Source organism: Bos taurus, chromosome 3 (assembly GCF_002263795.3).
Source record: "Bos taurus isolate L1 Dominette 01449 registration number 42190680 breed Hereford chromosome 3, ARS-UCD2.0, whole genome shotgun sequence".
Lineage (NCBI taxonomy): Eukaryota > Metazoa > Chordata > Mammalia > Artiodactyla > Bovidae > Bos > Bos taurus.
In genome coordinates, this window is record NC_037330.1 from 29,657,694 (window position 1) to 29,684,351 (window position 26,658).

The 26,658-nt window shown below is 38.3% G+C and overlaps 1 protein-coding gene and 1 long non-coding RNA gene across 12 annotated transcripts in view; one reads left to right on the forward strand and one right to left on the reverse strand.

The window, feature by feature from the left end:
* The window catches only part of LOC132344857 (uncharacterized), a 29,290-nt gene extending 9,454 nt beyond the window's left edge, over positions 1-19,836 (reverse strand). Inside the window, exon 1 of the long non-coding RNA XR_009493887.1 lies at positions 19,708-19,836. This is a non-coding gene — a long non-coding RNA (uncharacterized lncRNA). The remainder of the gene's footprint in view (positions 1-19,707) is intronic.
* The window catches only part of PHTF1 (putative homeodomain transcription factor 1), an 83,170-nt gene that overhangs the window by 33,223 nt on the left and 23,289 nt on the right, over positions 1-26,658 (forward strand). For 9 of the 11 annotated variants that reach the window (XM_059884739.1, XM_059884738.1, XM_059884740.1 and 6 more), the window contains exons 6-15: positions 9,512-9,668; positions 10,873-11,007; positions 12,243-12,402; positions 16,346-16,519; positions 16,619-16,708; positions 18,294-18,515; positions 21,557-21,685; positions 22,204-22,476; positions 23,463-23,594; positions 24,096-24,182. In XM_059884739.1, coding sequence (XP_059740722.1) covers positions 9,512-9,668; positions 10,873-11,007; positions 12,243-12,402; positions 16,346-16,519; positions 16,619-16,708; positions 18,294-18,515; positions 21,557-21,685; positions 22,204-22,476; positions 23,463-23,594; positions 24,096-24,182 — 1,559 coding nt within the window. The remainder of the gene's footprint in view (positions 1-9,511; positions 9,669-10,872; positions 11,008-12,242; positions 12,403-16,345; positions 16,520-16,618; positions 16,709-18,293; positions 18,516-21,556; positions 21,686-22,203; positions 22,477-23,462; positions 23,595-24,095; positions 24,183-26,658) is intronic. The other 2 variants (XM_059884745.1, XM_024989554.2) reach the window with 1 other exon arrangement.

Genomic DNA, 26,658 nt, shown 5'->3' on the forward strand with positions numbered 1-26,658 from the left:
ATAGAATTTGGGGTGATTTTTATTTTCTTTTATATGCATCAGTTTTTAAAAATTGTCTTCAAAAATATAATTTAATTGCTGCATAATGTTCCATCATGTGGACACACCATCATTTCATACTATTAAGTTGACCAAAAAGCTTTCTTGGGTTTTCTGTTAAGATGTTATGGAAAACTTTAACAAACTTTTTGGCCAACCCAATATTTTAAAGTCTGTATGAGTCTATCATAAGGATTTACCATAAACACTTTTTATAACTATTTAATATTCCATTATATAAAAGTACCATAATTCACATGAGCTTTCTGATTTAGTGAACATTTAGGTTGTTTTTAGGATTTCCCTATTAATTAATGCCATCATGAACAAAATTTTTCATATATTATATATTTGGAGTTTATTCTCTGAAATAAAATTAACAGATCAAAGACCTTAAGGATATTAAGGTTTTTAGTGCATATAGTGAAACTGCTGGTGACAGTTCTTTTGGAAAGTAGTAGATTGTGTTTTACCACAATCTTATCAGCATTATCATAATTTAAAAAATGTTACCTAATTTGATATACAAAAGTTAGTATTTTGCTTGTTTAATTTGCATTTCTTTGGTTACTTATAAGGATGAAGTTAAATATTTTTCCACATGTTTGTTATTAAAGAATTTCCTTTCTTGTTGAGATAAATTATATATATTAAATTTTCACATATGCTGTGGTCCATTTCTGGACCATATATTCTGTACCATCAATTTGCCTGGTTATTTTCATATCAGTGCCATATTTCTTTAATTAATGTAGCTATTTAATATGTAGTAACATTGAGCAGGACAAGTATTCCTCGATTATTCTGTTTTTTCCAACATTTTCTCTTAGGTATTCTTACTTGCTTACTTTTTGCAAAATAATTTAGAATATTTTATCATGATCAAAGACCAAAAAAAATTGAAATTTGGACTGGAACTCCCCATACCCCACTCCAAAATATAGATATATATTTGGAGGGAATAGAGAGAAAATTGGTATTTTTCTCCTTTTAGTCAAGTCTTCTATTATATCTTTTTGTAAAGCTTTGTAGGAATTTATTTTTTTCTTACAAAGCTTGCTTAGATCTTGTTAAGCTCATTTTTTTTTTCCGTATGGTAGAATACACATAAAATTTACCATCTAACATTTTTAAGTATACAGTTCAGTGATACTAAGTCTATTCACGTTACTAGTGTGCTATTACCACCATCCATCTCTAGAGCTTTTTTCATTTTTCCAAATTGAAACTCTGTACCCTTAAATTAATAACTCTCCACTTCCTCCTATCCCCAGCGCCAGACAACTACCATTCTGCTTTCTGACTGTATGAATTTGACTCCTCTAGCTATCTCACATAAATAGAATCATACTGTATATCACTGAGCATAATGTCTTCAGGATTTATCCATTTGTAGCCTGTGCCAATATTTCTTTCCTTTCTGAGGGTGAATAGTAACTGACTGTGTGTATAGACCACACTTTGTTTATGTATGTCATCCATCAGAGGATGCTTGAAAGTAAAAGTTGCTCAGTCGTGTCCAACTCTTTGCAACCCCATGAACTATACAGTCCATGGAATTCTGGAGTGGATAGCCTTTCCCTTCTCCAGGGGAACTTCCCAACCCAGGGATCGAACCCAGGTCTCCTGCATTGCAGGCGGATTCTTTACCAGCTGAGCTACAAGGGAAGCCCAAAACTACTGGAATGGGTAGCCTATCCCTTCTCCAGGGGATCTTCCTGACCCAGGAATCGAACCAGGGTCTCCTGCATTGCAGGCAGATTCTTTACCAACTGAGCTATCAGGGAAGTTCCATATTAAAGGAAAATAGTTTGCCTTTATTTTTGTTGTTGCTGCTTTAGGTATGAGGCTTTTTATTTGCTTATGTATTTTTACTAGTATTTGCTGTTATATTTGCAAGATTTTAGTTTGTATTAAAATTGTTATAACCAGCCGTTTTCTAAACTCTCATTTTTTCTAACAGTTTTTCAGTGCTTCTCTAGGATTTTCTAATTATACAGCCGAATTGTTAGTGTAATGAAAAGTTGGTCTTTTACCATACATTTGATTTCATAGAATTAGTTTACATATTTAGAGCAGTGTTAACAGGAAGAGTGGTCACCCTGTTTTGTTTCTGTTCAAAATGTCTTCATTAATATGATGCATGTTGATTTTGCTTATATGTTCTTTAGTATATGTGCTGTCAAAGTGAGTACTACTTATATATTCTTTTTTTTGTTGTTGTTGGTTGCATGTTAACATATTTTTTACATTCCTAGTATTTTAGTAAAGATTGACATTTAAGATTAATACAAATCAGGAACAGATGTTTAATTTTATGGAATGTGTTTTCAGTTCTAGAATTGGACCAGACTTCACATGTTAAAGGCACAGTCCTTCCCAAGATACCAGCCTTACTTTGGGGATCCCTAGGGCTATCCTTGGAGAAGGCAATGGCACCCCACTCCAGTACTCTTGCCTGGAAAATCCCATGGACGGAGGAGCCTGGTAGGCTGTAGACCATGGGGTCGCAAAGAGTCGGACACGACAGAGCGACTTTACTTTCACTTTTCCCTTTCATACATTGGAGAAGGCAGTGGCAACCCACTCCAGTGTTCTTGCCTGGAGAATCCCAGGGACGGGGGAGCCTGGTGGGCCGCCGTCTATGGGGTCACACAGAGTCGGACACGACTGATGTGACTTAGCAGCAGCAGGGCTATCCTTACTCTGATCAGCCTTTCAGGGTCCCCCACTCATTCCCTCAGGTTTGATAATTCACCAGAATAACTCAAAGCATTCAGGAAAGTGCTGTATTTACAGTTTTATTATAGCAGAAGGATACAAATTAGGAGAGACGTACAGGGCAAAGTCTGGGCGGGCTCCAATCAGGAAGTTTTTGTCATCTTTAGGGATGTGTTACCTTCTATCTCCGATGGATAGCAATATGCACAAGGTATGACCAACCAGAGAAACTCACCCAAGCTTTGGAATTCAGAGTTTTCATTGAGGGTTTATTATGTAGGCCTGGTTGATTGAGTCACTGGCCATGGAGTTAAACTCAGTCTTTAGCTCCTGTTCCCTCCCCAGAGATCAGGGTAATATAATGTAGTTCAGAGCCCCAGCCCTCTAATTACATAGTTGGTATTTCTGGTATGGCTACTCCTATTCTTAGTCATTTTATTGGCATATATTACCTGGTGTGGTCCGAGGGACCCACCATGAAAACAAAGATACTTTCCAACACTTGGGAAATTCCAAGAGTTACCTCCCAGGAATTAGGGACAAAGGCCTTTTACACAATTGGTAATTGAGATGACATGTATGCACATGATCAAAACTACATCCTATTAAAATATTAAATTTCATAGATTCTGTCTCAGTCAGCAATTCCTTAAGTGTCTAACATGTCTGTGCCAAGTACTCTTTTAGGCTCTGAGAAAGATTTCCTACTCTCCTTCTAGCATAAACCCTATGTGGTCTTGGTGAATTATTCTCTTGCTATATTATCAAATTTACATTGAAGTATTTTAATCATTCATTCAACAAATAATTGCGTGTATACTCTGCGCCAGATACTATCTCGGTATGGCAGTGAACAAAATAGACAAATATCCTTGCCTTCATGGTACTTAACATTTTAGAGGTAAATTTGTATCCATTTTCACAAGTCTGCAAGGTCTGTAGTTTATTGTTTTCTTGCTGCTGTTGTGTTTGTTGGGTATCAGGGTATTGTTGTTCAGTTCCTCAGTCATGTCTGACTCTTTGCAACCCCATGGACTGCAGCATACCAGGCTTCCCTGTCCTTGACTGTCTCCTAGAATTTGCTCAAACTCACATCACTGAGTCAATAATGCCATTCAACCATCTCCTCGTCTGCCTCCCCTTTCTGTTTGAGTCTTTCCTAGCATCAGGGTCTTCAGCAGCAAATAGTCTCTTCACATCATATGGCCAAAATATTGGAGCTTCAGCTTCAGCATCAGTCCTTCTAATGAATATTCAGGACTGATTTCCTTTAGGGTGACTGCTTTGATCTCCTTACTGTCCACGGGACTCTCAAGAGTCTTCTCCAACATCACAGTTCAAAAGCATCAGTTCTTCAGCGCTCAGCCTTCTTTATGGTCCAACTCTCACATCTTACATGAATACTGGAAAAAACAGATCTTTGACTAGATGGACCTTTGTCTGCAAAGTGAGTGATGTCTCTGCTTTTTAATACACTATCTAGGTTTGTCATAGCTTTTCTTCCAAGGAGCAAGTATCTTTTAATTTCGTGGCAGCAGTCACCATCACAATGATTTTGGGGCCCAAGAAAATAGTCTGTCACTGTTTCCATCTTTTCCCCATCTATTTGCTGTGAAGTGATGGGACCAGATGCCATGATCTTAATTTTTTGAATGTTAAGTTTTAAGCCAGCTTTTTCAGTCTTCTCTTTTACCTTCATCAAGAGGTTCTTTAATTCCTCTTCGCTTTCTGCCATTAGGGTGGTGTCATCTGCATATCTGAGGTTATTGATATTTCTTCCAGCAATCTTGATTCCAGCTTGTGTTTCATCCAGCCTGGCATTTCACATGATGTACTCTGCATATAAGTTAAATAATCAGGGTGACAATTTGCAGCCTTGATGTACTCCTTTCCCAATTTTGGACCAGTTTTGTTGTTCCATGTTTGGTTCTAATGGTTGCTTCTTGATCTACATACACGTTTCTCAGGAGGCAGATCAGGTGGTCTGGTATTCCCAGCTCTTGAAGAATTTTCCACAGTTTGTTGTGATCCACACAGTCAAAGGCTTTAATGTCAGTGAAGCAAAAAGTTTTTCTGGAATTCTCTTGCTTTAACTATGATCTAGTGGATGTTGGCAATTTAATCTCTGGTTCCTCCACTTTTTCTTAATCCAGTTTGTACATCTGAAAATTGCCGATTCACGTACTATTGAAGCCTGACTTGAAGGATTTTGAGTATTTCCTTGCTAGCATGTGAAATGAGTGCAATTGTGTGATAGTTTGAATATTCTTTGGCATTGCCCTTCTTTGGGATTGGAATGAAAAGTGACCTCTTCCAGTCCTGTGGCCACTGCTGAGTTTTTCAAATTTGCTGGCATATTGAGTACAGCACTTTCACAGCATCATCTTTTAGGATTTGAAATAGCTCAGCTGGAATTCCATCACCTCCACTAGTTTTGTTTATAGTAATGCTGCCTAAGGCCCCCTTGACTCACACTCCAGGATGTCTGGCTCTAGGTAAGTAACATACCATCATAGTTATCTGGGTCATTAAGACCTTTTTTGTACAGTTTTTCTATGTATTCTTGCCACCTCTTTTTTAATATCTCATGCTTCTGTTAGATCCATACTGTTTCTATCCTTTATTGTGCCCATCTTTGCATGAAATGTTCCCTTGTTATCTCTAATTTTCTTGAGATATCTAGTATTTCCCATTCTATTGTTTTCCTCTATTTCTTTGCACTGTTCACTTAAGAAGGCTTTCTTATCTTTTGTTGATATTCTTTGCAACTCTACATTCAGATGGGTGTATCTTTCCTTTTCTCCTTTACCTTTAGCTTCTCTTCTTTTCTAAGCTATTTGTAAGGCCTCCTCTGACAACCGTTTTGCCTTTTTGCATTTCTTTTTCTTGGGGATGTTTTGGTCACCGCCTCCTGTACAATGTTGTGAACCTCCATCCATAGTTCTTCACGGACTTTATCAGATCCTATCCTTTGAATCTGTTTGTCACTTCCATTCTATAATCAGAAAGGATTTTATTTAGGTCATACCTGAATGGTCTAGTGGTTTTTCCCTACTTTCTTCAATTTAAGTCTGAATTTGGCAATAAAGAGCTCATGATCTGAGCCACAGTCAGCTCTAGGTCTTCTTTTTACTGACTGTATATAGCTTCTCAATTTTCGACTGCAAATAATATAATCAATCTGATTTTGCTACTGACCATCTGGTGATGTCCATGTGTAGAATCTTCTCTTGTGTTGTTGGAAGAGGGTGTTTGCTGTGACCAGTGCATTCTCTTGGCAAAACTATTAGCCTCTGCCCTGTTTCAGTTTGTACTCCAAGGCCAGACTTGCCTGTTACTCCAGGTATCTCTTGACTTCCTACTTATTTGCATTCCAATCCCTTATGATGAAAAGGACATCTTTTTTTGCTGTTAGTTCTAGAAGCTCTTGTAGATCTTCGTGGAACCATTCTTCTTCGGCATTAGTGATTGGGGCATAGACTTAGATTACTGTGATGTTGAATGGTTTGCCTTGAAAATGAACCAAGGTGATTCTGTCATTTGTGAGATAGTATCCAAGTACTGCATTTTGAACTCTTTTGTTGACTATAAGGCCACTCTATTCCTCTAAGGATTTCTTGCCCACAATAGTAGATATAATGGTCATTGGAATTAAATTTGCCCATTCCTGTCCATTTTAGTTCACTGATTCCTAAAATGTCGATTTTCACACTGTTTTTTGAATGTATAATAATTAGAATTTATTTAAAGTGTACAATGCAATGCAACTGACATATATATATATATATATCTGTGAAAATATAATCAAGGTATATAATAAATCAAGGTAATGAGCAAATCCACCCTTCCCCAAAGTTTTCATTTGCCCGTTTATAATTCATCCCTCTCCTCTGTCTCCTTTGTTCTCTCTTAGAAATCACTTACCAGCTTTCTACTAATACAGATTAGTTTGCGCTTTCTAGAATTTTATGTAAGTAGAGTAGAATTTGTGCTCTTTTTTTGATTGACTTAGTAGGAAAATTATTTTGAAATTCACTCTTGTTGTTGTATGCATCAGTACTTGATTCCCGTTGCTGGGTAGCATTCCATTTTATGAATGGGACATTGTTTATATTTTCACCTGTTGATGGATATTTGAATTTTTTTCAATATGGGACTATTACAAATATAACTGCTATGAATATGCAGATACAAATGTTTGTGTGCACATACGCTTTCATTTCTCTTGGCTAATACCTAAGAGAGTAATGACCTGATCTAAAGGCACTCCCAACATTCCATGTCTTTCCTTACTCCCAAGTAATGACCCTGGGCACTTTGCCTGTTGTATAAAAACCTTGCAGTTTTCTAGGTTCATTTAATTCCCCTACCCATTACAAATAGATGGGGAAACAGTGGACACAGTGTCAGACTTTATTTTTGGGGGGCTCCAAAATCACTGCAGATGGTGACTGCAGCCATGAAATTAAAAGACACTTACTCCTTGGAAGAAAAGTTATGATCAACCTAGACAGCATATTCAAAAGCAGAGACATTACTTTGCCAACAAAGGTCCGTCTAGTCAAGGCTAAGGTTTTTCCAGTGTTCATGTATGGATGTGAGAGTTGGACTGTGAAGAAGGCTGAATGCCGAAGAATTGATGCTTTTGAACTGTGGTGTTGGAGAAGACTCTTGAGAGTCCCTTGGACTGCAAGGAGATCTAACCAGTCCATTCTAAAGGACATCAGCCCTGGGAGTTCTTTGGAAGGACTGATGCTAAAGCTGAAACTGCAATACTTTGCGAAGTTTTCGCATGCAATACATGCGAAGAGTTGACTCATTGGAAAAGACTCTGATGCTGGGAGGGATTGGGGGCAGGAGGAGAAGGGGACGACAGAGGATGAGATGGCTGGATGGCATCACTGACTTGATGGACATGAGTTTGTGTGAACTCCGGGAGTTGTTGATGGACAGGGAGGCCTGGCGTGCTGCAATTCATGGGGTTGCAAAGAGTCAGACACGACTGAGTGACTAAACTGAACTGAACTGAACCCTTTGCAATACAGTTGCCATATGCATTATAAGTTCATATATTATAAACCCCACAAGATAACAATTTTTGTTTTAAATCAGCCAATACATTTTAAATAGAGTAAAATGACAAATTGTGTTTAATTTTACCAAGGTATTTACCATTTGCAATACTCTTCATTCCTTCTTGAGGATCCACATTTTAAGGATTAGAAGTAATGCAGGCCTTTGGTGAGAAATCCTTAGTTTTTTAATCTGAAATATTTTTGTTTTACTGTTGCTTAAAGGTTATTTTGTCTGGGCAGAGAGTGGAGGGTGGTACATGTATTGCTGTTGTTATTTTCCAGCACTGCTGCAGTGTCTCAGTGTCTTCAGCCCCTTACTCCTTCGATGTTCACTCTTGCCATCTCCCGTTTGACTATTTCCAATTTACCTTGATTTAGGGACATAACATTCTAGGTTCCTATGCAATACTGGTCTTTACAGCATCCATCTTTACTTTCACCACCTGACACTTCCACCACTGGGCGTCATTTCCGCTCTGGCTCAGCCTCTTCATTCCTTGTGGAGCTATTTCTCTCTTCTTTTCCATTGGCATATTGGACACCTACTGACCTGGGAGGTTCATCTTTCAGTATCATATATTTTTGCCTTTTCATACTGTTGATGGGGTTTTCAAGGCAAGAATGCTCTTCAGGGTATTGCTGCTGCTGCTGCTAAGTCACTTCAGTTGTGTCTGACTCTGTGCAACCCCTTAGACGGCAGCCCACCAGGCTCCACTATCCTTGGGATTCTCCAGGCAAGAACACTGGAGTGGGTTGCCATTTCCTTCTCCAATGCAGGAAAGTGAAAAGTGAAAGTGAAGTCGCTCAGTCGTGTCCGACCCTCAGCGACCCCATGGACTGCAGCCTACCAGGCTCCTCCGTCCATGGGATTTTCCAGGCAAGAGTACTGGAGTGGGGTGCCATCGCCTTCTCTGCTTCAGGGTATTAGGGAATGAAATTAATTTTTCTCCACATAGAAAAGTTCGTATAGCACAAGAATCATCTTTATGAGCAAGTCTGAAAGAACTAATCTGTAAACTTGTATCTGGAAGTTTTGGGAGATAATTTGTAATATTTTTCTGTTTCTTTCATTTTTTATATCTTTGGACATTTCGCACATGCAGAGAGGCAATGTAGCATAGCAGTTAACAGTAAGGACTCTAGGAATTCCCTGTCGGTCTAGTGGTTAGGGCTCCATGCTTCCACTGCAGGGGCCTGGGTTCTATCACTGGTCTGGAAACTAAGATCTCACATGTCACACTGTGCAACCCCCACCCCGCCCCCCACCTCTCAAAAAAGACTCTGGAGCCTAGCTGCCTGGGTTCAAATCTTAAATCTACTAATCGCTACATATAACTCTGGGCCTTGGAAAATACTATTCCTCTGAGCAGAGCAACAGTACAAAGGATTATATGACAGCTAGTTGTTTTGTGGTGGAAATATCTAGAAATACCTAGACTATCGTCTTGCCAGAAAGGCATATCCTCTGGACACATCATTTTTCACTTGCTCTGTGATGTAGGGCTTCAGGTTTTCACCCAGCTAATGTGCAGGTGGATTGTATTGAAGGAAATTATGTGCTTTCACCTGTATCCTTTTTACATGATAGATTTTTGGAGAAATAATCTGTATGGTTATTAGAATTGATTTTAAAGACGAGCCCTAATGGTTTCCATTTTGAAACCTTTTCCTTTCAGTGATAGCACTCGTGTTATATTTTATGATGCCTATCGTGAATGTAAGTGAAGTCCTCGGACCCTTGTGCCTTATGTTACTCATGGGGACTGTCCACTGTCAGATTGTGTCTACTCAGATCACAAGGCCATCAGGGAACAATGGAAATCGGAGAAGAAGGTGAGATGAGAAGTTACACTTGTGGTTGTGTATTTTCTAGGAGAGGCATTGTAGAACAGAATCTTGAAGTAAAATAATAAAAAGCCTTCCTCTTTTGCATATATTTTTCATTATTTTTTTTGGCTAGAAGAAATTGAGTGCTTTACTTTTACTTTTCTCCCTGATGCTAAGAAACTTTGTCATAAACTTTTAACCGGGAGGGGGTCATTGAGTACAGTTGTTTAAAAGGATAATTTCTATACTGTATTATTCCTTACTAAAATTTTCCTTAAATGATGATTTTTGTAAAGCATTCTTCACAATTCAGTCTTAAAATTTGGTGAAAATTCACTATACACAAGGATCTTAGTATGTCTGATTAATGGTATTAATGTTCTTACCTTTTTTCAATAGTAAATAAAAAGAATTGATTTCTACATGTTCTAAACTTTTAATAAAGATTTAACTTTTCTACACATTGGATTCATGTCATGTCTTTACTGATCATGTGCTGTGTATGGGTTTTGGAACTGTTAAACGTTTTTAAAGTATATATGGTATTATCTTCCACAAGTCATCTTTCCTCAGAGTATTGATAGGTTTTTGTTCCCCCAAGGAGTTTAAGATTTTTTCATTTGGTGCAAAGAATTTCAACATATTTATACTTATTTTTGAATGTTACTTTCTAAACATGTTTTTTTTTTTTCTCCCCAGAAAAGAATACTCCTTGAAAATTCAGTTTAATTTATTTAATGTTTTCTAAAGAAATTAAATATTTTGCTGTGTCTCATTGGTATTTACAGGATATATCTTTTCACTGCATAGGATAGCCAAAAAAAAAAAAAAAAAATGATTGCTTGCTATTATTTCATGTTTCCCTGATTAAATGTGCCAAATGGGTAGATTTCTGACATCCATATTTAAAGAAATTGTTCTTTTTTTTTTTTTAGTGTTTCCTGCAGACTATTGGTCATATAGAAGAAAATGTTCCTGCTAGTAATATTTTTGAATAGCAGTTCTATTTCTTTAATGAATGAACAAAATGATACCCTTTGGTATCTTTGGAATCTGTTTTTGCCCTTAAATCAGAAATGTTCATGCATAATGTATCCTCATTATGAGAAGTTCATTATACTTAATTTCAGGTGGTAAATGGTAGGGATATTCTAAGCAGAAATAGAAAAGGTCTTGAATAATCTGAAGCTGTTGAAATATTTTTTTGTAGAAAATTACGAAAAACTGTGAATGGTGATGGGAGCCGAGAGAATGGAAATAACTCCTCTGATAAAGCCAGAGGAGTGGAAACTTTGGAATCTGCACCCCTTAATGGTAGTTTTTGGAGGACTCTCTTTGGCAACAGGTGGGAAGTCTTATTAATACTTCCCAATTTTCACATTTTCACCAAATTAATACTTATTAACACTTCCAATAAAATGGAAGTTTTACGTGTTTTTGTGTTCACTTTAGTGTTTGCATAGTACATAACCTGATTAGGTTTTAGGACTATGCAGTGTGAGCATATTATCATAGTGGTGTGATTTTAAAAGTTCTAGAGTGGTTTTCTTACTCACAGTGTCACCAGTGTCTGCCGTATTACCCATGAGTCCAGTTACCTACCATAAAAGTGCCCTTCTGTTTGATCTTTAGTGGCTTTTTAGACCACAAGATTACAGAAATATAAATACTCTCAAAGATTAAATATTTTAAGCCATATTGGCAAATGTCTTGAGAGAAAGAAGAACTTTTAAGAGATGACGTATTTTTCAGTGTGAGAGCTGATTCCTCTTTAGATGTGGGATGCAGGGCAGGAGGCTGCTGTCAGTGGGCTGTAGGACAGAAAGGGAGATGAGTCTAAGACAACTTCAACCTCCTGCATGATTTTGTAGGTCATGACAGCGGTACTGTGACTCGAAGAAATACTTATTTTTGTCATATATTAATGTTTGTGACTCAAAAGTAAAGTGTTCTGCAGCTTCATTTTTGAAGACAAATTGTGTCCACCTATTTTTCTAAAGATAAGTTGAAGCATTTGAGTTCTTTAGCTGAACATTGTGCTGGGCACTGCACTTTCCTCTTCTCAGTGATTTACCGTCTTATTAGGAAAGTAAAACTAGCAGGTATGAGGCAGTCACAACAATGTAAAAATACCGTAAATGGTATCATGCTGACTAAAGGCCATGCAGTTCAGCAGATGGAATGACTATTCTGGGGTGACACAGTCGGCAGGAGTCACGGAGGAGCTGACTTTGAAGGACTGAAGAGGGAAAGACATCCTGTGAAGTGTAACAAACAGGCAGTGTGAGGGAGGGGTTGGCTTTGTGTTTGAGAGGAAGACTGTGAACCTACTTCCTTGCAAAACCAAAAAGAACAGGATTCCTCTCAATCAACTGACCCAAGTCTTTGGAGACTAGAGAGAGAACTATATTCTGGCTTCCTACACCCTTAGGAAAGCTGGAGAGCCTGAGAAACACGATTTCTGAATCTTCTTGATTTCCAGATTAACATATTCTACTCCTCAGAAGAAAAGTGGTTTCATGAAAGATACTACTTTCAGAAAACTAATTATTAATCATTTTTTTTCCTTTAAAAAAATAGGATGAAAAGAGTTAAATTAATATGTAACAGAGGGACGGAAACTGACTATGATTCAGGTTGTCTGCATCCTATCATCAAGAAGAGACAGTGTCGACCAGAGATCAGAATGTGGCAAACAAGAGAGAAAGCAAAATTTTCCGATGGAGAAAAGGGCCGTAGGGTAAGATTTAGATGAGTAAAAGTATTACCTGGTCCTTTTCTTGTGTAAAATTTTCTATTCTTAGACTCTGCTAAAAGCACACAATAGATTCTAATAGATTTGTGGCATTTGAAATGTAAAACCAAAGGACATGAAAAGGAGAACACCATGAAGAATAATATGAAGATTTTACCTTATTCTTCCAATTTCTAGGGCCAGAGCTTATTGTTATATCTGCCCCTGGTCCAGACTTAGGAGGAGGCTGGTAGATTCAATGAACAGATTGGTGTAGAGGCTTCCATGTCATCTTCCAGAGAGGCAGGAATAGTGTGTGTTAAGGTTTGGGAAAATATTTTTATGTTTAGATAGAGCTATTATTCTGCTTTATGTCTAAAAATAACTATACTTTTGTGTTATAGTCATGAAATATTTTCTATTTGTTAGACTGTGGCATTTATGAGTTATAAAAAGCTAAATTTTTTTGAGCCATTACTGCAATCAGGCACTATTCTAAGTGATTTACATGTAATAACTCACTTAATTCTTTCAACAGCTCTGTGAGATAGATGCTTTTACTTTTTTTTTTTAATGTTTTAACTGAAGGATAATTGCTTTACAGAATTTTATGGTTTTTCTGTCATATATCAACAAGAATCAGCTATAGGTACATGCATGTCCCCTCCCTCCCAGACCTCCCTCCTCTCTCCCTCCCCCTCCCACCCCTACAGATTGTCACAGAGCCCTTGTTTGAGTTCCCCGAGTCATACAGCAAATTCCCATTGGCTATCTATTTTACATATGGTATTGTAAATTTCTGTGTTACTCTCTCCATATATCTCCCCTTCTCCCTCCTTTCCTTCCCCCATGTCCATAGCTCTGTTCTCTATGTCTGTTTCTCCATTCCTGCCCTGAAAATAAATCACCAGTGCCATCTCTTTAGATTCCATATATGTGTGTCAGAATACGATATTTATATTTCTCTTCTTGACTTACTTCACTCTGTTTAATAGGGTCTAGGTTCGTCCACCTCATTAGAACGGATTCAAATGCATTCCTTTTTGTGGAAGGAACTCCTCAGGAAGGCTGAGTAGTATTCCATTGTGTATATGTACCACAGCTTCTTTATCCACGCATCTGTTGATGGACATCTAGGTTGCTTGCATGTTCTAGCTATTGTAAATAGTGCTGCAGTGAACATTGGGGTACACGTGTCTTTTTCCAATTTTGATTTCCTCAGGGTATATGCCTAGAAGTGGGATTGCTGGGTCATATGGTGGTTTTATTCCTAGCTTTTTAAGGAATCTCCATACTGCCTGCCATAGTGGCTGTATAAGTTTACATTCCCACCAGCAATGCAAGAGTGTTCCTTTTTCCCCACACCCTCTCCAGCATTTGTTGTTTATAGACTTTTTGATGATGGCCATCCTGACTGGTGGTATCTCATTGTGGTTTTGGTTTGCATTTCTCTAGTGTTCTTGCCTGGAGAATCCCAGGGATGGGGGAGCCTGGTGGGCTGCTGTCTATGGGGTTGCACAGAGTCAGACACGACTGAAGCGACTTAGCAGCAGCAGTAGTGATGAGTGATGCTGAGCATCTTCTCATGTGCTTGTTAGCCATCTGTATATCTTCTTTGGAGAAATGTCTCTTCAGATGCCTTTCCCACTTTCTGATTGGGTTCTTTGCTTTTCTAGTATTGAGCTGTATATAAGCTGCTTGTATATTTTGGGAATTCTTTGTCAGTTGTTTTCTTTGCTATTATTTTCTCCCATTCTGAGGGTTGTCTTTTTACCTTGTTTGTAGTTTCCTTTGCTGTGCAAAATCTTTAAAGTTTAATTAGGTCCCCCTTGTTTATTCTTGTTTTTATTTCCATTAATCTAGGAGGTGGGTTATAGAAGATCTTGCTTTGATTTATGTCATCGAGTGTTCTGCCTATGTTTTCCTCTAAGAGTTTAATAGTCTCTGGTCTTACATTTAGGTCTTGAATCCATTTTGAGTTTATCTTTGTGTATGGCTTTAGGTAGTGTTCTAATTTCATTCTTTTGCACATAGATGTTCAGATGTCTCACTTATTGAAGAGACTGTCTTTGCCCCGTTGTATATTCTTGCCTCCTTTGTCAAAAATAAGGTACCTGTAGATGTGTGGGTTTATCTCTGGGTTCTCTGTCTTGTTCCATTGGTCTATATTTCTGTTTCTGTGTCACTACCATACTGTCTTGATGACTGTAGGTTTGTAGTATAGTCTGAAGTCAGGACGGTTGATTCCTCCAGCTCCATTCTTCTTTCTCAAGGCTTTGGCTACTCAGGGTCTTTTGTGTTTCCATATGAATTGTGAAATTTTTTGTTCTAGTTCTGTGAAAAATGCCATTAGTAATTTTGATAGGGGTCACATTGAATCTGTAGATTGCATTTGGTAGTATAGTCATTTTCACAATATTGATTCTTCCTACCCAGGAATGAGGAATATCTCTTCATCTGTTTATGTCGTCTTTGATTTCTTTAATTAGTGTCTTATAGTTTTCTGTATACAGGTCTTTTGTCTCTTTAGATAGGTTTATTCCTAGATATTTTATTCTTTTTGTTACAGTGGTAAATGGTATTGATTCCTTAATTTCTCTTTTTATTTTTCATTGTTAGTGTATAGGAATGCAAGTGATTTCTGTGTATTGACTTTGTACCCTGCGACTTTGCTGAATTCACTGATTAGCTCTAATAATTTTCTTATAGTTTCTTTTGGGTTTTCTATGTATAATATCATGTCATCTGCAGACTGATATTTACTGATCTGGATTCCTTTTCTTTCTTTTTCTTCTATAATTGCTGTAGCTAGGACTTCTAAAACTATGTTGAATAATAGTGGTGAGAGTGGACATCCTTGTCTTGTTCCTGACCTTAGAGGGATTTATTTATTTATTGTCATCACCATTCCAATGAGGAACTTGAGGCCCAGAGAGATTTAATTACTTACCTAAAGTTACATTGATGAATGTGAAAGAGGAGAGTGAAAACGTTGGCTTAAAGTTCAACATTCAGAAAACTAAGATCATGGCATCTGGTCCTATCGCTTCATGGGAAATAGATGGAGAAACAGTAGAAACAGTGTCAGACTTTATTTTTTGGGGCTCCAAAATCACTGCAGATGGTGATTGCAGCCATGAAATTAAAAGACGCTTATTCCTTGGAAAGAAAGTTATGACCAATCTAGGTAGCATATTGAAAAGCGGAGACATTACTTTGCCTTCAAAGGTCCATCTAGTCAAGGCTACGGTTTTTCCAGTGGTCATGTATGGATGTGAGAGTTGGACTGTGAAGAAAGCTGAGTGCTGAAATTGATGCTTTTGAACTGTGGTGTTGGAGAAGACTCTTGAGAGTCCCTTGGACTGCAAGGAGATCCAACCGGTCCATTCTAAAGGAGATCAGTCCTGGGTGTTCTTTGGAAGGACTGATGCTGAAGCTGAAACTCCAGTACTTTGGCCACCTCATGTGAAGAGTTGACTCATTGGAAAAGACTGATGCTGGGAGGGATTGGGGACAGGAGGAAAGGGGGATGACAGAGAATGAAATGGTTGGATGGCATCACTGACTCAATGGACTTGAGTTTGAGTGAACTCCGGGAGTTGGTGATGGACAGGGAGGCCTGGCGTGCTGCAGTTCATGGGGTTTCAAAGAGTCGGACACGACTGAGTGACTGAACTGAACTGAACTGAACTGAAAGTTACATAGCTAATAAATAGAAGAGCTGTGATTCAGACTTGACTTTGACTCAAGCCTGTGCTTCTAACCTCTACATTATTTAAATTATTTAGTTTCAAGAAAGCTTAATATTTTTCTTTATTAAGACCAACGAATATGTAGGTTTGTTCAGCTTTGACTTAGTTTACTTTTACTGCTTCTTAGTTTTTATGCACACAGCTTACTGGAGTCTTCTGGGCGGTCCCCTGTGAGGACATTGCTGCTCTCTTTGTAGGAGTCTTTTAGGCGTTTGGGTAATGGGATTTCAGATGATCTGTCAAGTGACGATGACGGTGAAGCCCAGACACAGATGATGATACTGCGGAGGAGTGTGGAAGGGGCCTCAAGTGACAACGGTTGTGAAATTAAGAGTAGAAAATCAATACTTTCAAGACACCTAAACACTCAGGTAATTTTTATTTTAGTTTATTAAAGTATAGGCATTAATTCCCAAGTAACAAAGTATTTAACATATTTTCCTGTCATTTGTGGTCTTGATTTTTTGCAGGTAAAAAAGACCACTTCCAAGTGGTGCTCTGTTGTGCGGGATTCAGATAGCCTGGCTGAATCAGAGTTTGAATCAGCAGCCTTCAGTCAGGTAATGTATCCTTTTTCAAGGCTTATTCTTGAATGTAATAAGTTTATCCATTCCTTTTTTTTTTTTTGGATGCAGAGGAGGGGCTAGCAAACATACACATAACTTTAGGACAACCAATTGAAAAAAAAAAACAGGAATGGGTAAAGGACTTCCCTGGTGTCTCAGATGGTAAAGAATTTGCCTGCAGTGCAGGAGACCTGGATTTGATCCCTGGGTCGGGAAAATCCCCTGGAGAAGGGAATGGCGACTCACGCATTCCAGTATTCTTGCCTGGAGAATTCTGTGGACAGAGCTGCTTGGTGGGCTACTGTCCATAGGGTCGCAGAGAGTCAGAAATGACTGACTAACACTTTCACTTTTTCCTCTGCCTCCAACTGTCTACCTATTTAGCAGCTTTTTTTTTTTTAATCTATCAGCTTTTATATGACTAGTCACCCAAGAAAAAGAATGAGCTCTTTGTCTTTGATCTGATCATAAAAGTATCATAGATGATGCCCAGAAAGAGATTCCTGAATCCCTAGATGATGAGAGCCAGAATACTGGAGTGGGTAACCGTTTCCTTCTCCACGGGTCTTCCCAACCCAGAGATTAAACCCAGGTCTCCTGCATTGCACACAGATTCTTTACTGTCTGAGCCACCAGGGAAACCCACTTAATAATATTCACTTGGAATATGGAGTTTATTCTTAAGCATTGTTTCTGTGTAAATGGCATTGATGCTGAGGACAGATATTTGAGAAATGAGAAATGGGAGCAGTAAATCTGCTTATCATGAAAGCTAATGGACATATTGTACATTTTCTGTGTTGTGCTTAGTCGTTCAGTCTTGTCTGACTCTTTGGAACCCCATGGACTATACTGGCTCCGTGGGATTTCTCCATGCAAGAATACTGGAGTGAGTTGCCATGCCCTCCTCCAGGGGATCTTCCCAACCCAGGGATTGAACCCAGGTCTCCCACGTTGCAGGTGGATTCTTTACCATCTGAGCCACCAAGGAAGCCCAGTGTACATTTGGAACATTATAATTCAGAGATCAGGGGAGGAGATGGTGGTAGCTTTTGTTTTGATCGGCAAGGTTGTTGGGTTGTGGAAAAACTTTCATATTTATGTTTATACTGCAGGAGAGCTGCAATGTCCATCCTTTCCTCTGCTTGATTACCCTTTTCCCTGTTTGGCTGGGTTCCCAGATGTGATTGTGTCTATGGTCAAGCTCACAATATTTAGAGTAGAAGACACTTTGGGTGTGCAAGTAGGCTCAGCCACACCTACTCCCAGAGTCGGCCCTCAGGATGTGTTTGCAGGAGTCACTCCCACCCCAGGGCACCTCAACTGAACAATCCCATGACTTGGCAATACTTCTCAGAAAGAGTCCTCTTTTATAGTCTGTTAAGAGTCATCAGAGTTCACGTTTAAATATGAAAGTGTATTATTGTTATGTGAAGTCTTGTCAACAAAGGCATGGCCATCAGTTTATGAGAGCATGCCAGTCATCACCGTAGGTGCCTTGTTTTCATTTTATTTCAGATATAGTTGTTTTTAAAAATGAATGAAATAATTTTTTTTGGTTTTTCTTTTTCCCTTAAAGGGCTCTAGGTCTGGCATGAGTGGTGGCTCTCGAAGCCTCAACATGTTGAGAAGAGACTCGGAGAGCACCCGCCATGACTCGGAGACAGAGGACATGTTATGGGATGACCTGCTTCATGGCCCTGAGTGCCGGTCATCTGTCACCAGCGACAGTGAGGGGGCACATGTGAGCTCCCTTCACTCAGGGACCAAACGGGACCCCAAAGAGGATGTTTTCCAGCAGGTCTGTAAAGGTGACGATAATAATAACTAATATTTACTGTGTACTTACCATGTGCCAGGCACCGTATTATCTCTTTTAATTCTATAGTAACCCTATAAGGTGGACCCTTATTTTCCCTAATTTAGAGATGAAGAAATTGAGCGTAATTTGTAATTGAAGATGTTGGGCTCGGTACTCAGAAGAAAGCACTCTCTAATTCCCCTAACCTAACTGTTTGTTCCTAATACCTTTTCTTATTTTCCTTAGAATGATCCTTAATATTCATTTTATATGAGCAGGGTTGCAGTAACCTCATATTGTATTTTCAGATATATCACAGCATTTTATGTGAATTACTAGGAGATGGCATTGCTTTCTTCTCTAATAATGTATAAAGCAAGTGATGCTTTTAATTTCAGGTTCTCTTTTAGTATCATAAAATCAGATAGCCTGGAAATGGGGATTCTTAGTTTATTTCAACCTTCCAATCAATCTAGGAATTCATTCTTCAGAAATGTTTTTACTTTCTGTCATGTAGTAACAGTAGTTCCTACTTCTTAGAAATATTGTGATATATCTAATGAGATAATTTAAAGTGCTTAGCACAATCTTGGCAAAGAGTAAGCAGCCAGTACATGTTAGCTTGGTTAGTACTATTTTTGTCAGACGATTGGTTACTCTCTACTTAAATACTTGTAGAGCTGCAATGATTATTTCATGAGCTTGTCCCTCTGCTGGCTGGACTGAATGATTAAAAAATGGTTTTCATATCAGCCCTTCCTGTGTTTAATGCCAATGATCATGACTCTTCTTAGTTTTATTTTTTCTTTTCTTTTTTCCACAATGACTTAATAAATAGTGGATGTTGGATATTCATTTGTTTAGTTATTGAATTTTCTTGATTCTGAGATACCTTAGATTTAGGTTATACATTATAATGAAAAACATTCTGCTTCATTAAATGTATACAATTTTCATAAACTACCTGGAAACAACATATACTTTCTCACTAAAGTTTTAAACTTTTCCCTCCAATTTTTCTATCAAAATTCGAATCTAAATATTCTTTTCATTCAGTCTGAAGATGCATCTAAATTACATTAGCGTTTGGTAGTTATGCATGCATCAGGATGAGTTCCACCTTTGTACTTTTGGGATTTATGGTATAATTTTAAGGCATATATAAGAATAACTAGGTTAAGATGAAACTCACCATGTTAAGTAGAGTGCATCATCCCCCAGTTCTCCCACCTAACATGTTCTTCTTTTAGTCCCCATATTTCTAAATGCCACCACTAACCACCCAAGTCAGAATTCTTGGGGCCATTCATGATGTCACCACTGCCCCCCCTCAGCGCCCCCACCTCTGCCATTCCCTGTATCTAATCTATGGTCACATTTTCTTGATTCTGCTGTATAATATCTGCATTTGCTCATCTGTGTCCACCCTGCTTAGTGGATGGCTCTCATCTGGATCCTTACAACAGCTTCTCTAGTCTTGTTCCCTTTTGCTTCATTTTCCACACTACAGCTGGAATGATGCTTCTAAAATACAAATCTGGGACTTCCTGGTGGTCCAGTGGTTAAGAATCTGCCTTATAATGCAAAGAACATGGGTTCAATCCCTGGTCAGGGAACTAAGATCCCCTATGCCTTGGGGCAGCTAAGCTTGTGCACCACAGGCTCTGGAGCCCACACACAACTACGGAGCCCGCGCACTGCAACTGTGACCCACCTCAGCCAAATAATTAAATAGAATTAAAAAAATAAAATACTAAAATTGTTTTTTAAAAGTAAAGATCTGATGCCACTCCCCCTACAATGCTTTAATTGCTTTCTTTTTCCTTTTGGATTATTTGCTTCTGTTTATTTGCTCTGATATAGTCTCACATGGTTGAGTCGAGTCTCGCAACTCAATTGAACTTCTTCCAGTTTCCTCATGTACTTCTGGGTCTTTCCACAAACTGATTTATTTGCCTGAAACACACTTTTCTCCAGCACTCATTCCTTTGGGTCACCCCCTTTTGTCTTTCAGATCTTGACTCAGTTGATACTTCCTTAGGAAGTCTTTTTAATATGCTCCTAAAGCATTCTTCTCTTCCCTTATCACACTATGCAGTAGCTTTATTTAATCATGTCTTCTTTATAAGTCTGTAAACTCCTTGATGTCAAGAACCTTGTATCTTGTTCTCCATTATATCCATAGTTCCTGTTAATAGTAGCTGCTTAATAAATATTTTTTGGCTAAATCGGTTAATAGATCCATAAGTGCTATTCAGCATTATGCTAAGCATTGTTGTAGGAGAAGAAATATGCCATATGATATTTTTAAAAAAAAATAACTTATGTATTAGTTTGGAGACAAGATGATTTTATGGAAAACAAGTAGAGGGCACTATAAAAGCAGCAGCATATAATTAGATGCAAATTTATCTGCGATAGACTGTACAGGCTTTTGATCGATTCAGAGAAGGGCAATATGAGAGAGACTTGTGGCCTTCAGAGAGCACATGTTGAGAAAATGGACTTGAGTTGGGACTTGAAGAACAAGGCATGACATGACAGAGGAAAGTGCTGGGCTGTTTTCATAGTGACCTTCTGTGCTTTTCCATGTCCTGATTAGACCAGAGAAAGGCTGACCTCCTTACCATTCCTGTGATATCTAAGGCCTGTTAGCGCCTCTCCTACCTAACTTCCTCCTACCCCTGGTCTAGTCATGGTGCTATGGAAATACTTTCCTCCTTAATATCCCATGAATACGCCAAGCTTATCCTCACTTCCATATGCTTAGAGGGGGAAGCAACTTCGGAGATCATGGAATCCTACCTCCCATTATCATAGAAGACATACAACCTCTCTTCGGGTAAGAAATTGGCTTAGTGAAGAGAAAGGACCAGGAGCCAGCATCGTGGAGGTGGTAATTGGAGTGATGGGCTTTGTGAGGGAGAGAACAGAATGACAAGGCAGAGCACTGGTGAATGTGGCCTGGGAACTGGACAAAGGGAAAAAATTCCAAAGGAGGAAAGAATGAGTGGATGGAAATATTTATTTTTTCTTCTCAGAACCATTTATTCTGGCTTCAGAACTCAAGTCCTGCCTCGGATCGAGTTAGTGCAATAATCTGGGAAGGGAATGAGTGCAAAAAGATGGATATGTCTGTGTTGGAAATAAGTGGCATCATCATGAGCAGGGTAAGGTTTAATAAGTTTTCAGAGTTTTCAAAAGATCTGTTTTATAATCAGCAGCTGTTTCATTGCAGAAGGAAATGGCAACCCACTCCAGTATTCTTGCCTGGGAAATCCCATGGACAGAGGATCCTGGTGGACTACAGTCCGTGGGATCACAAAGAGTCGGGCACAACTGAACACACAGGCACACACAGCTATTTCAGATTGTATTTAATGATCAAAACATTGACTCTGTTTTTAAGACACAAGTATGTGTACCTTAAATTTTGTAGCCAGTTTTCACTTGGTAGTGTGTTTTTAAATTTGTTACAAAGGTCTCTGTGAGCCTGATCAATTATTCAGGTAGACTTTACAAATATTTCTTATTTAATCCTAAAAGTCATAAATCTGTACGTCATTTTTATTTGTATTTCTTTTAGAACAGATTTAGTTTATAATAATCTAAGTAGTATTTGACAAATACTGCTTCACAACTCCATAAAGCTGTGCAATAATGATAGCTGTTTTAAATTAATTTCCAGGTTAATGCATATCAGCAAGGAGTAGGTTATCAGATGCTGGGAAATATCGTCACCATTGGATTAGCATTTTTCCCTTTTTTACACCGACTGTTCCGTGAGAAGAACCTTGACCAGCTAAAGTCCATCTCAGCTGAGGAGATCTTGACTCTCTTTTGTGGGGCACCACCTGTTACACCTATTATTATTCTGTCTATAATTAACTTTTTTGAGCGACTGTGTCTTACCTGGATGTTTTTTTTCATGATGTGTGTGGCAGAGAGAACATATAAACAGGTCAGTAGAAAATTGAGTAAAATTTCTCACCTCGTTTTTTGTATTTGATAGTATGTTGAGTTGCTTTTGTTGTCTTGATTTGTTCTCTCTCCAGAAGCTAACATGGGCAGTGGAGGCTTGATAAGTGGACTTTTGGTATTTGTGGGTTTAACACTTCTGATATTGATTATTTACAAATGACATGCTGTAATCTGAAATTTTACTGAGCCTATATGTAGGAGTGGCTGAGCCTAACTGATTGCTTGCACCTGCTCCTTGATGTGCCTTGATGTGTTTTATATATGTCGAGTGTGTAGTAATTCCAAAGTGAAAATGTTTCTGAAAAATGGCCAATATCCAATAAACAAATAAATTTATTGAAATTGGATAAGAGTTTGGTATTGAGGGCTTATTATATTGGTGGTATGTGCAAAAAAAATACAGTTTTTGAATGGAAATGTAATTTGGGAGTAAGCTAGAATTTTGTATAAATATTTGAATTTGTGAAGGTTGGGATTCACAATGGTCTCCAAGGTGTATTCCTTGAAAATGTCCAGAGTGTAGTATATCAGAAGAATGTGTACACGCGTGTTCAGTTGTGTCCAATTCTTTGTGACCCTTTGGACTGTAGCCCAAGCTACAAGCTCCTCTGTCCATGCGATAATTTAGGCAAGAATACTGGAGTGGGTTGCCATGCTCTACTCCACGGCATCTTCCTGACCCAGGGATTGAACCCGCATTTTCTGTGTCTCCTGCATTGCAGGTGGATTCCTTACCTACTGAGCCTTTGGGAAAGCCCCCATGAAGAAGTCACTAAGACAGGAAGTGAAAAAGCATTGTTAATAGCTCATTAATCTGTTGCTACAGAAAGCACATTATACATAATGATCAGAACTTGATTCTTTTAATATTTTTTATGTGCTGGGAATATTTTACAATTATATAAGTATACACACAGTGACACATACGTATATTTCACTTTGTGATTTTTTTTTAACCTCCTCTAGAGATTTTTATTTGCAAAACTCTTCAGCCATATTACTTCTGCCAGGAAAGCTAGGAAATATGAAATACCTCATTTCAGACTTAAAAAGGTGGAGAACATTAAGATATGGTTATCACTGCGTTCCTTTCTAAAGGTGAGTTTTAACTAACCATGGAATATCTGCAATAATACACAGAAAACATGCTCATTGAAATTTCTGGTGGCAGATATTCACTAGGCTGGGTAGTCCTATGTTCTGGACAGATTATGTCAGTGACTGACATCTAGCTCACCTGTTTGACACCAGATTGGGAGTGATCTATCTGCAGAGCTGGTAGAGCTAATTAAATAAGGGCTTGGAAAGGGAAAAGAAATTTTAAACTCTTAGGGCAGAGTGATAAGTTGGATGTTGCATCGTTCTCTGACTTCTGCGGAAACATTCCAGCTGAAAATGTGTTAGTGAATCAATCACACCCTTAACTTGAATGGCATGAATCTCAGAGCTTAATTAAAGTTGAAGATGTCCAAAATATATTAAAATCCTGTGTCAGAAACTTCTTATAAACGTTCGTTTTCACACCAGCATAGTAAGATCGGGTCCCCTAATCTGTCTCCGGCGGGGACCTAGAACGCTAACCTGTGTCTCACTCTCTAGAGACGGGGCCCACAGCGATCGGTGGACGTGGTGGTGTCTTCCGTTTTCCTACTGACGCTTTCCATTGCTTTCATTTGTTGTGCCCAGGTAAGAGTTTCAGATCTATTTCAGTGGAAAGTAGAAAATAGAACTCACTTTCTGTTTTAAACTAGTTCACTGTATTTAAGTGAACACACTCACACACATGCGCACACACACACACACACGCAACAGATGTTTGTTTCTGACAGCTCTGGGAACCGGAGAGTCCAAGGTGAAGGTACCAGAATGGTTATGCTGAAGTATTGGGTTGGGCCAAAAAATTTGTTAGGATTTTTCTGTAAGATGGTACAGAAAAACCATACTAACTTTTTGGCCAACCCTGTGTGTGTGTGTATTTACTGTGTCTAAATTTCTTTTGCTATTTTGAATACTTGTTAATTTTTATGACTTTTGAAATGAGAGTAAGAGTAAGTTTTAGTCCTTTAAGACTCTACGATCATGGTAACTTAATTGGAAGTTTTGATTGGTAATAAAGCTATATATCGTGATGGATACAAAATAGTGATTTTTCTAACTTCATCATTTCTTCTAATTTTATTATCACTCTAAAGTAGACTTTTCTCCATTTAATCATTCATTTATTATGTTATGGATTCCTATGTTCTTATTTTTATCCAGTGGATTATAAACTCTTACTATATTGTTTTGATGCATAATTGTCCTAGATTTGGCCAGTGGGAGACCCTTAAAGTGCATTCCTATGTTCTTTGGAGAGGTCCCTATATATTTTTTGTTTCTATTTCTGTGGTTTCTTTCTTATAAGAATTGACAGCTTTATTCTATACTTTTCCACTTACTGAGTTTTAATTCTGCGACAGTCAGAGAACATGCTCTGAATGTTTTCAGTCCTTTGAACTATGTAGACCTGTTTTATTATCCAGTACATGGTCAGTTTCACTAAATCTTCCATCAGCTCTTTGAAAGAATTTGTGTTCCATTGTTTTGGAGAGCAGTTTTCCCTCTATAAATTAGCCCAAGTTTATTAGTTGTATGGTTGAAATTTCCCATATTCTTACTCATCTTTTTGGTTTGCTTATTTTATAAACCATTGAGAGAAGTGTGGTCATGTCTGCTCTAATGGTGGATTTATCTTTTTCTCCTTTTGTTTCTGTCAATTTTTGCTTTATATGTTTTTAAGCAGTATAATTGGGTGCATGCAGACTTAGAATTGATATCCATCTCCTTGGTGGATTGACTTTTATGTAATTTATAGTCTTTTTTTTTTCTCAATCCAGGATCACATATTCATTTAGCTGTCATCTCTCATCTGTCATTTAGCTCTTTAATCTCCCTTAATCCTGAACAGTGTCAAGCTTTGTTTGTCTTCATGAACTGATAAAATGTCTTTGTTTCTAATGTATCTTAAAATCTACTCTATTTGATTTTAATTTAACCATACTGTCTTTTGATTAGTTTTTGTATGCTGTATCTTTTTTTCTACCCCTTTTCATTTATTTTTTCTTTATATTTTAGTTGCCTTCTATAGTCAGCATATTGATTGCTTGTTTCTTCTTTTTTTGCTGTTAATCTATCAAAGTGCTTTAATATCTTTCAGTTCAGTTCAGTCGCTCAGTCGTGTCTGACTCTTTGCGACCCCATGAATCACAGAATGCCAGGCCTCCCTGTCTATCACCAACTCCCGGAATTTACTCAAACTCGCGTCCATCGAGTTGGTGATGCCATCCAGCCATCTCATCCTCTGTCGTCCCCTTCTCCTCCTGCCCCCAATCCCTCCCAGCATCAGGGTCTTTTCCAATGAGTCAACTCTTCGCATGAGGTGGCCAAAGTACTGGAGTTTCAGCTTTAGCATCATTCCTTCCAAAGAACACCCAGGGCTGATCTCCTTTAGAATGGACTGGTTACATCTCCTTGCAGTCCAAGGGACTCTCAAGAGTCTTCTCCAACACCACAGTTCAAAAGCATCAATTCTTCAGCACTCAGCTTTCTTCTCAGTCCAACTCTCACATCCATACATGACCACTGGAAAAACCATAGTCTCGACTAGACGGACCTTTGTTGGCAAAGTAATACCTCTGCTTTTCCAATGTTGAACATTTATTTCATTTATTTTGGTAACAAATCTGAGTTTGCTACAAAATATTTTCTATTTCTGAGCTCTCTCTTTCTTTTTTATTAAAATTGAAGTATAGTTGATTTACAATGTTATGTTAGTTTAAGGTATACAGCAAAGTGATTCAGTTATACATATTTATACATGTTTATATGTAACTATGTATTTTCTTTGCAGATTCTTTTCCCTTATATGGGCTTCCTTGGTAGGTCAGATGGTAAAAAATCCACCTGCAATGTGGGAGACCTGGGTTCAATCTCTGGGCTGGGAAGATCCCCTGGAGGAGGGCATGGCAACCCACTCCAGTATTCTTGCCTGGAGAATCCCCATGGACAGAGGAGCCTGGTGGGCTACAATCTGTGGGGTTGCAAAGAGTTGGACATGACTGAGCGACTAAGCACATAGGTTATAAATATTGAGTATAATTCCTTGTGATATATATACCACGTC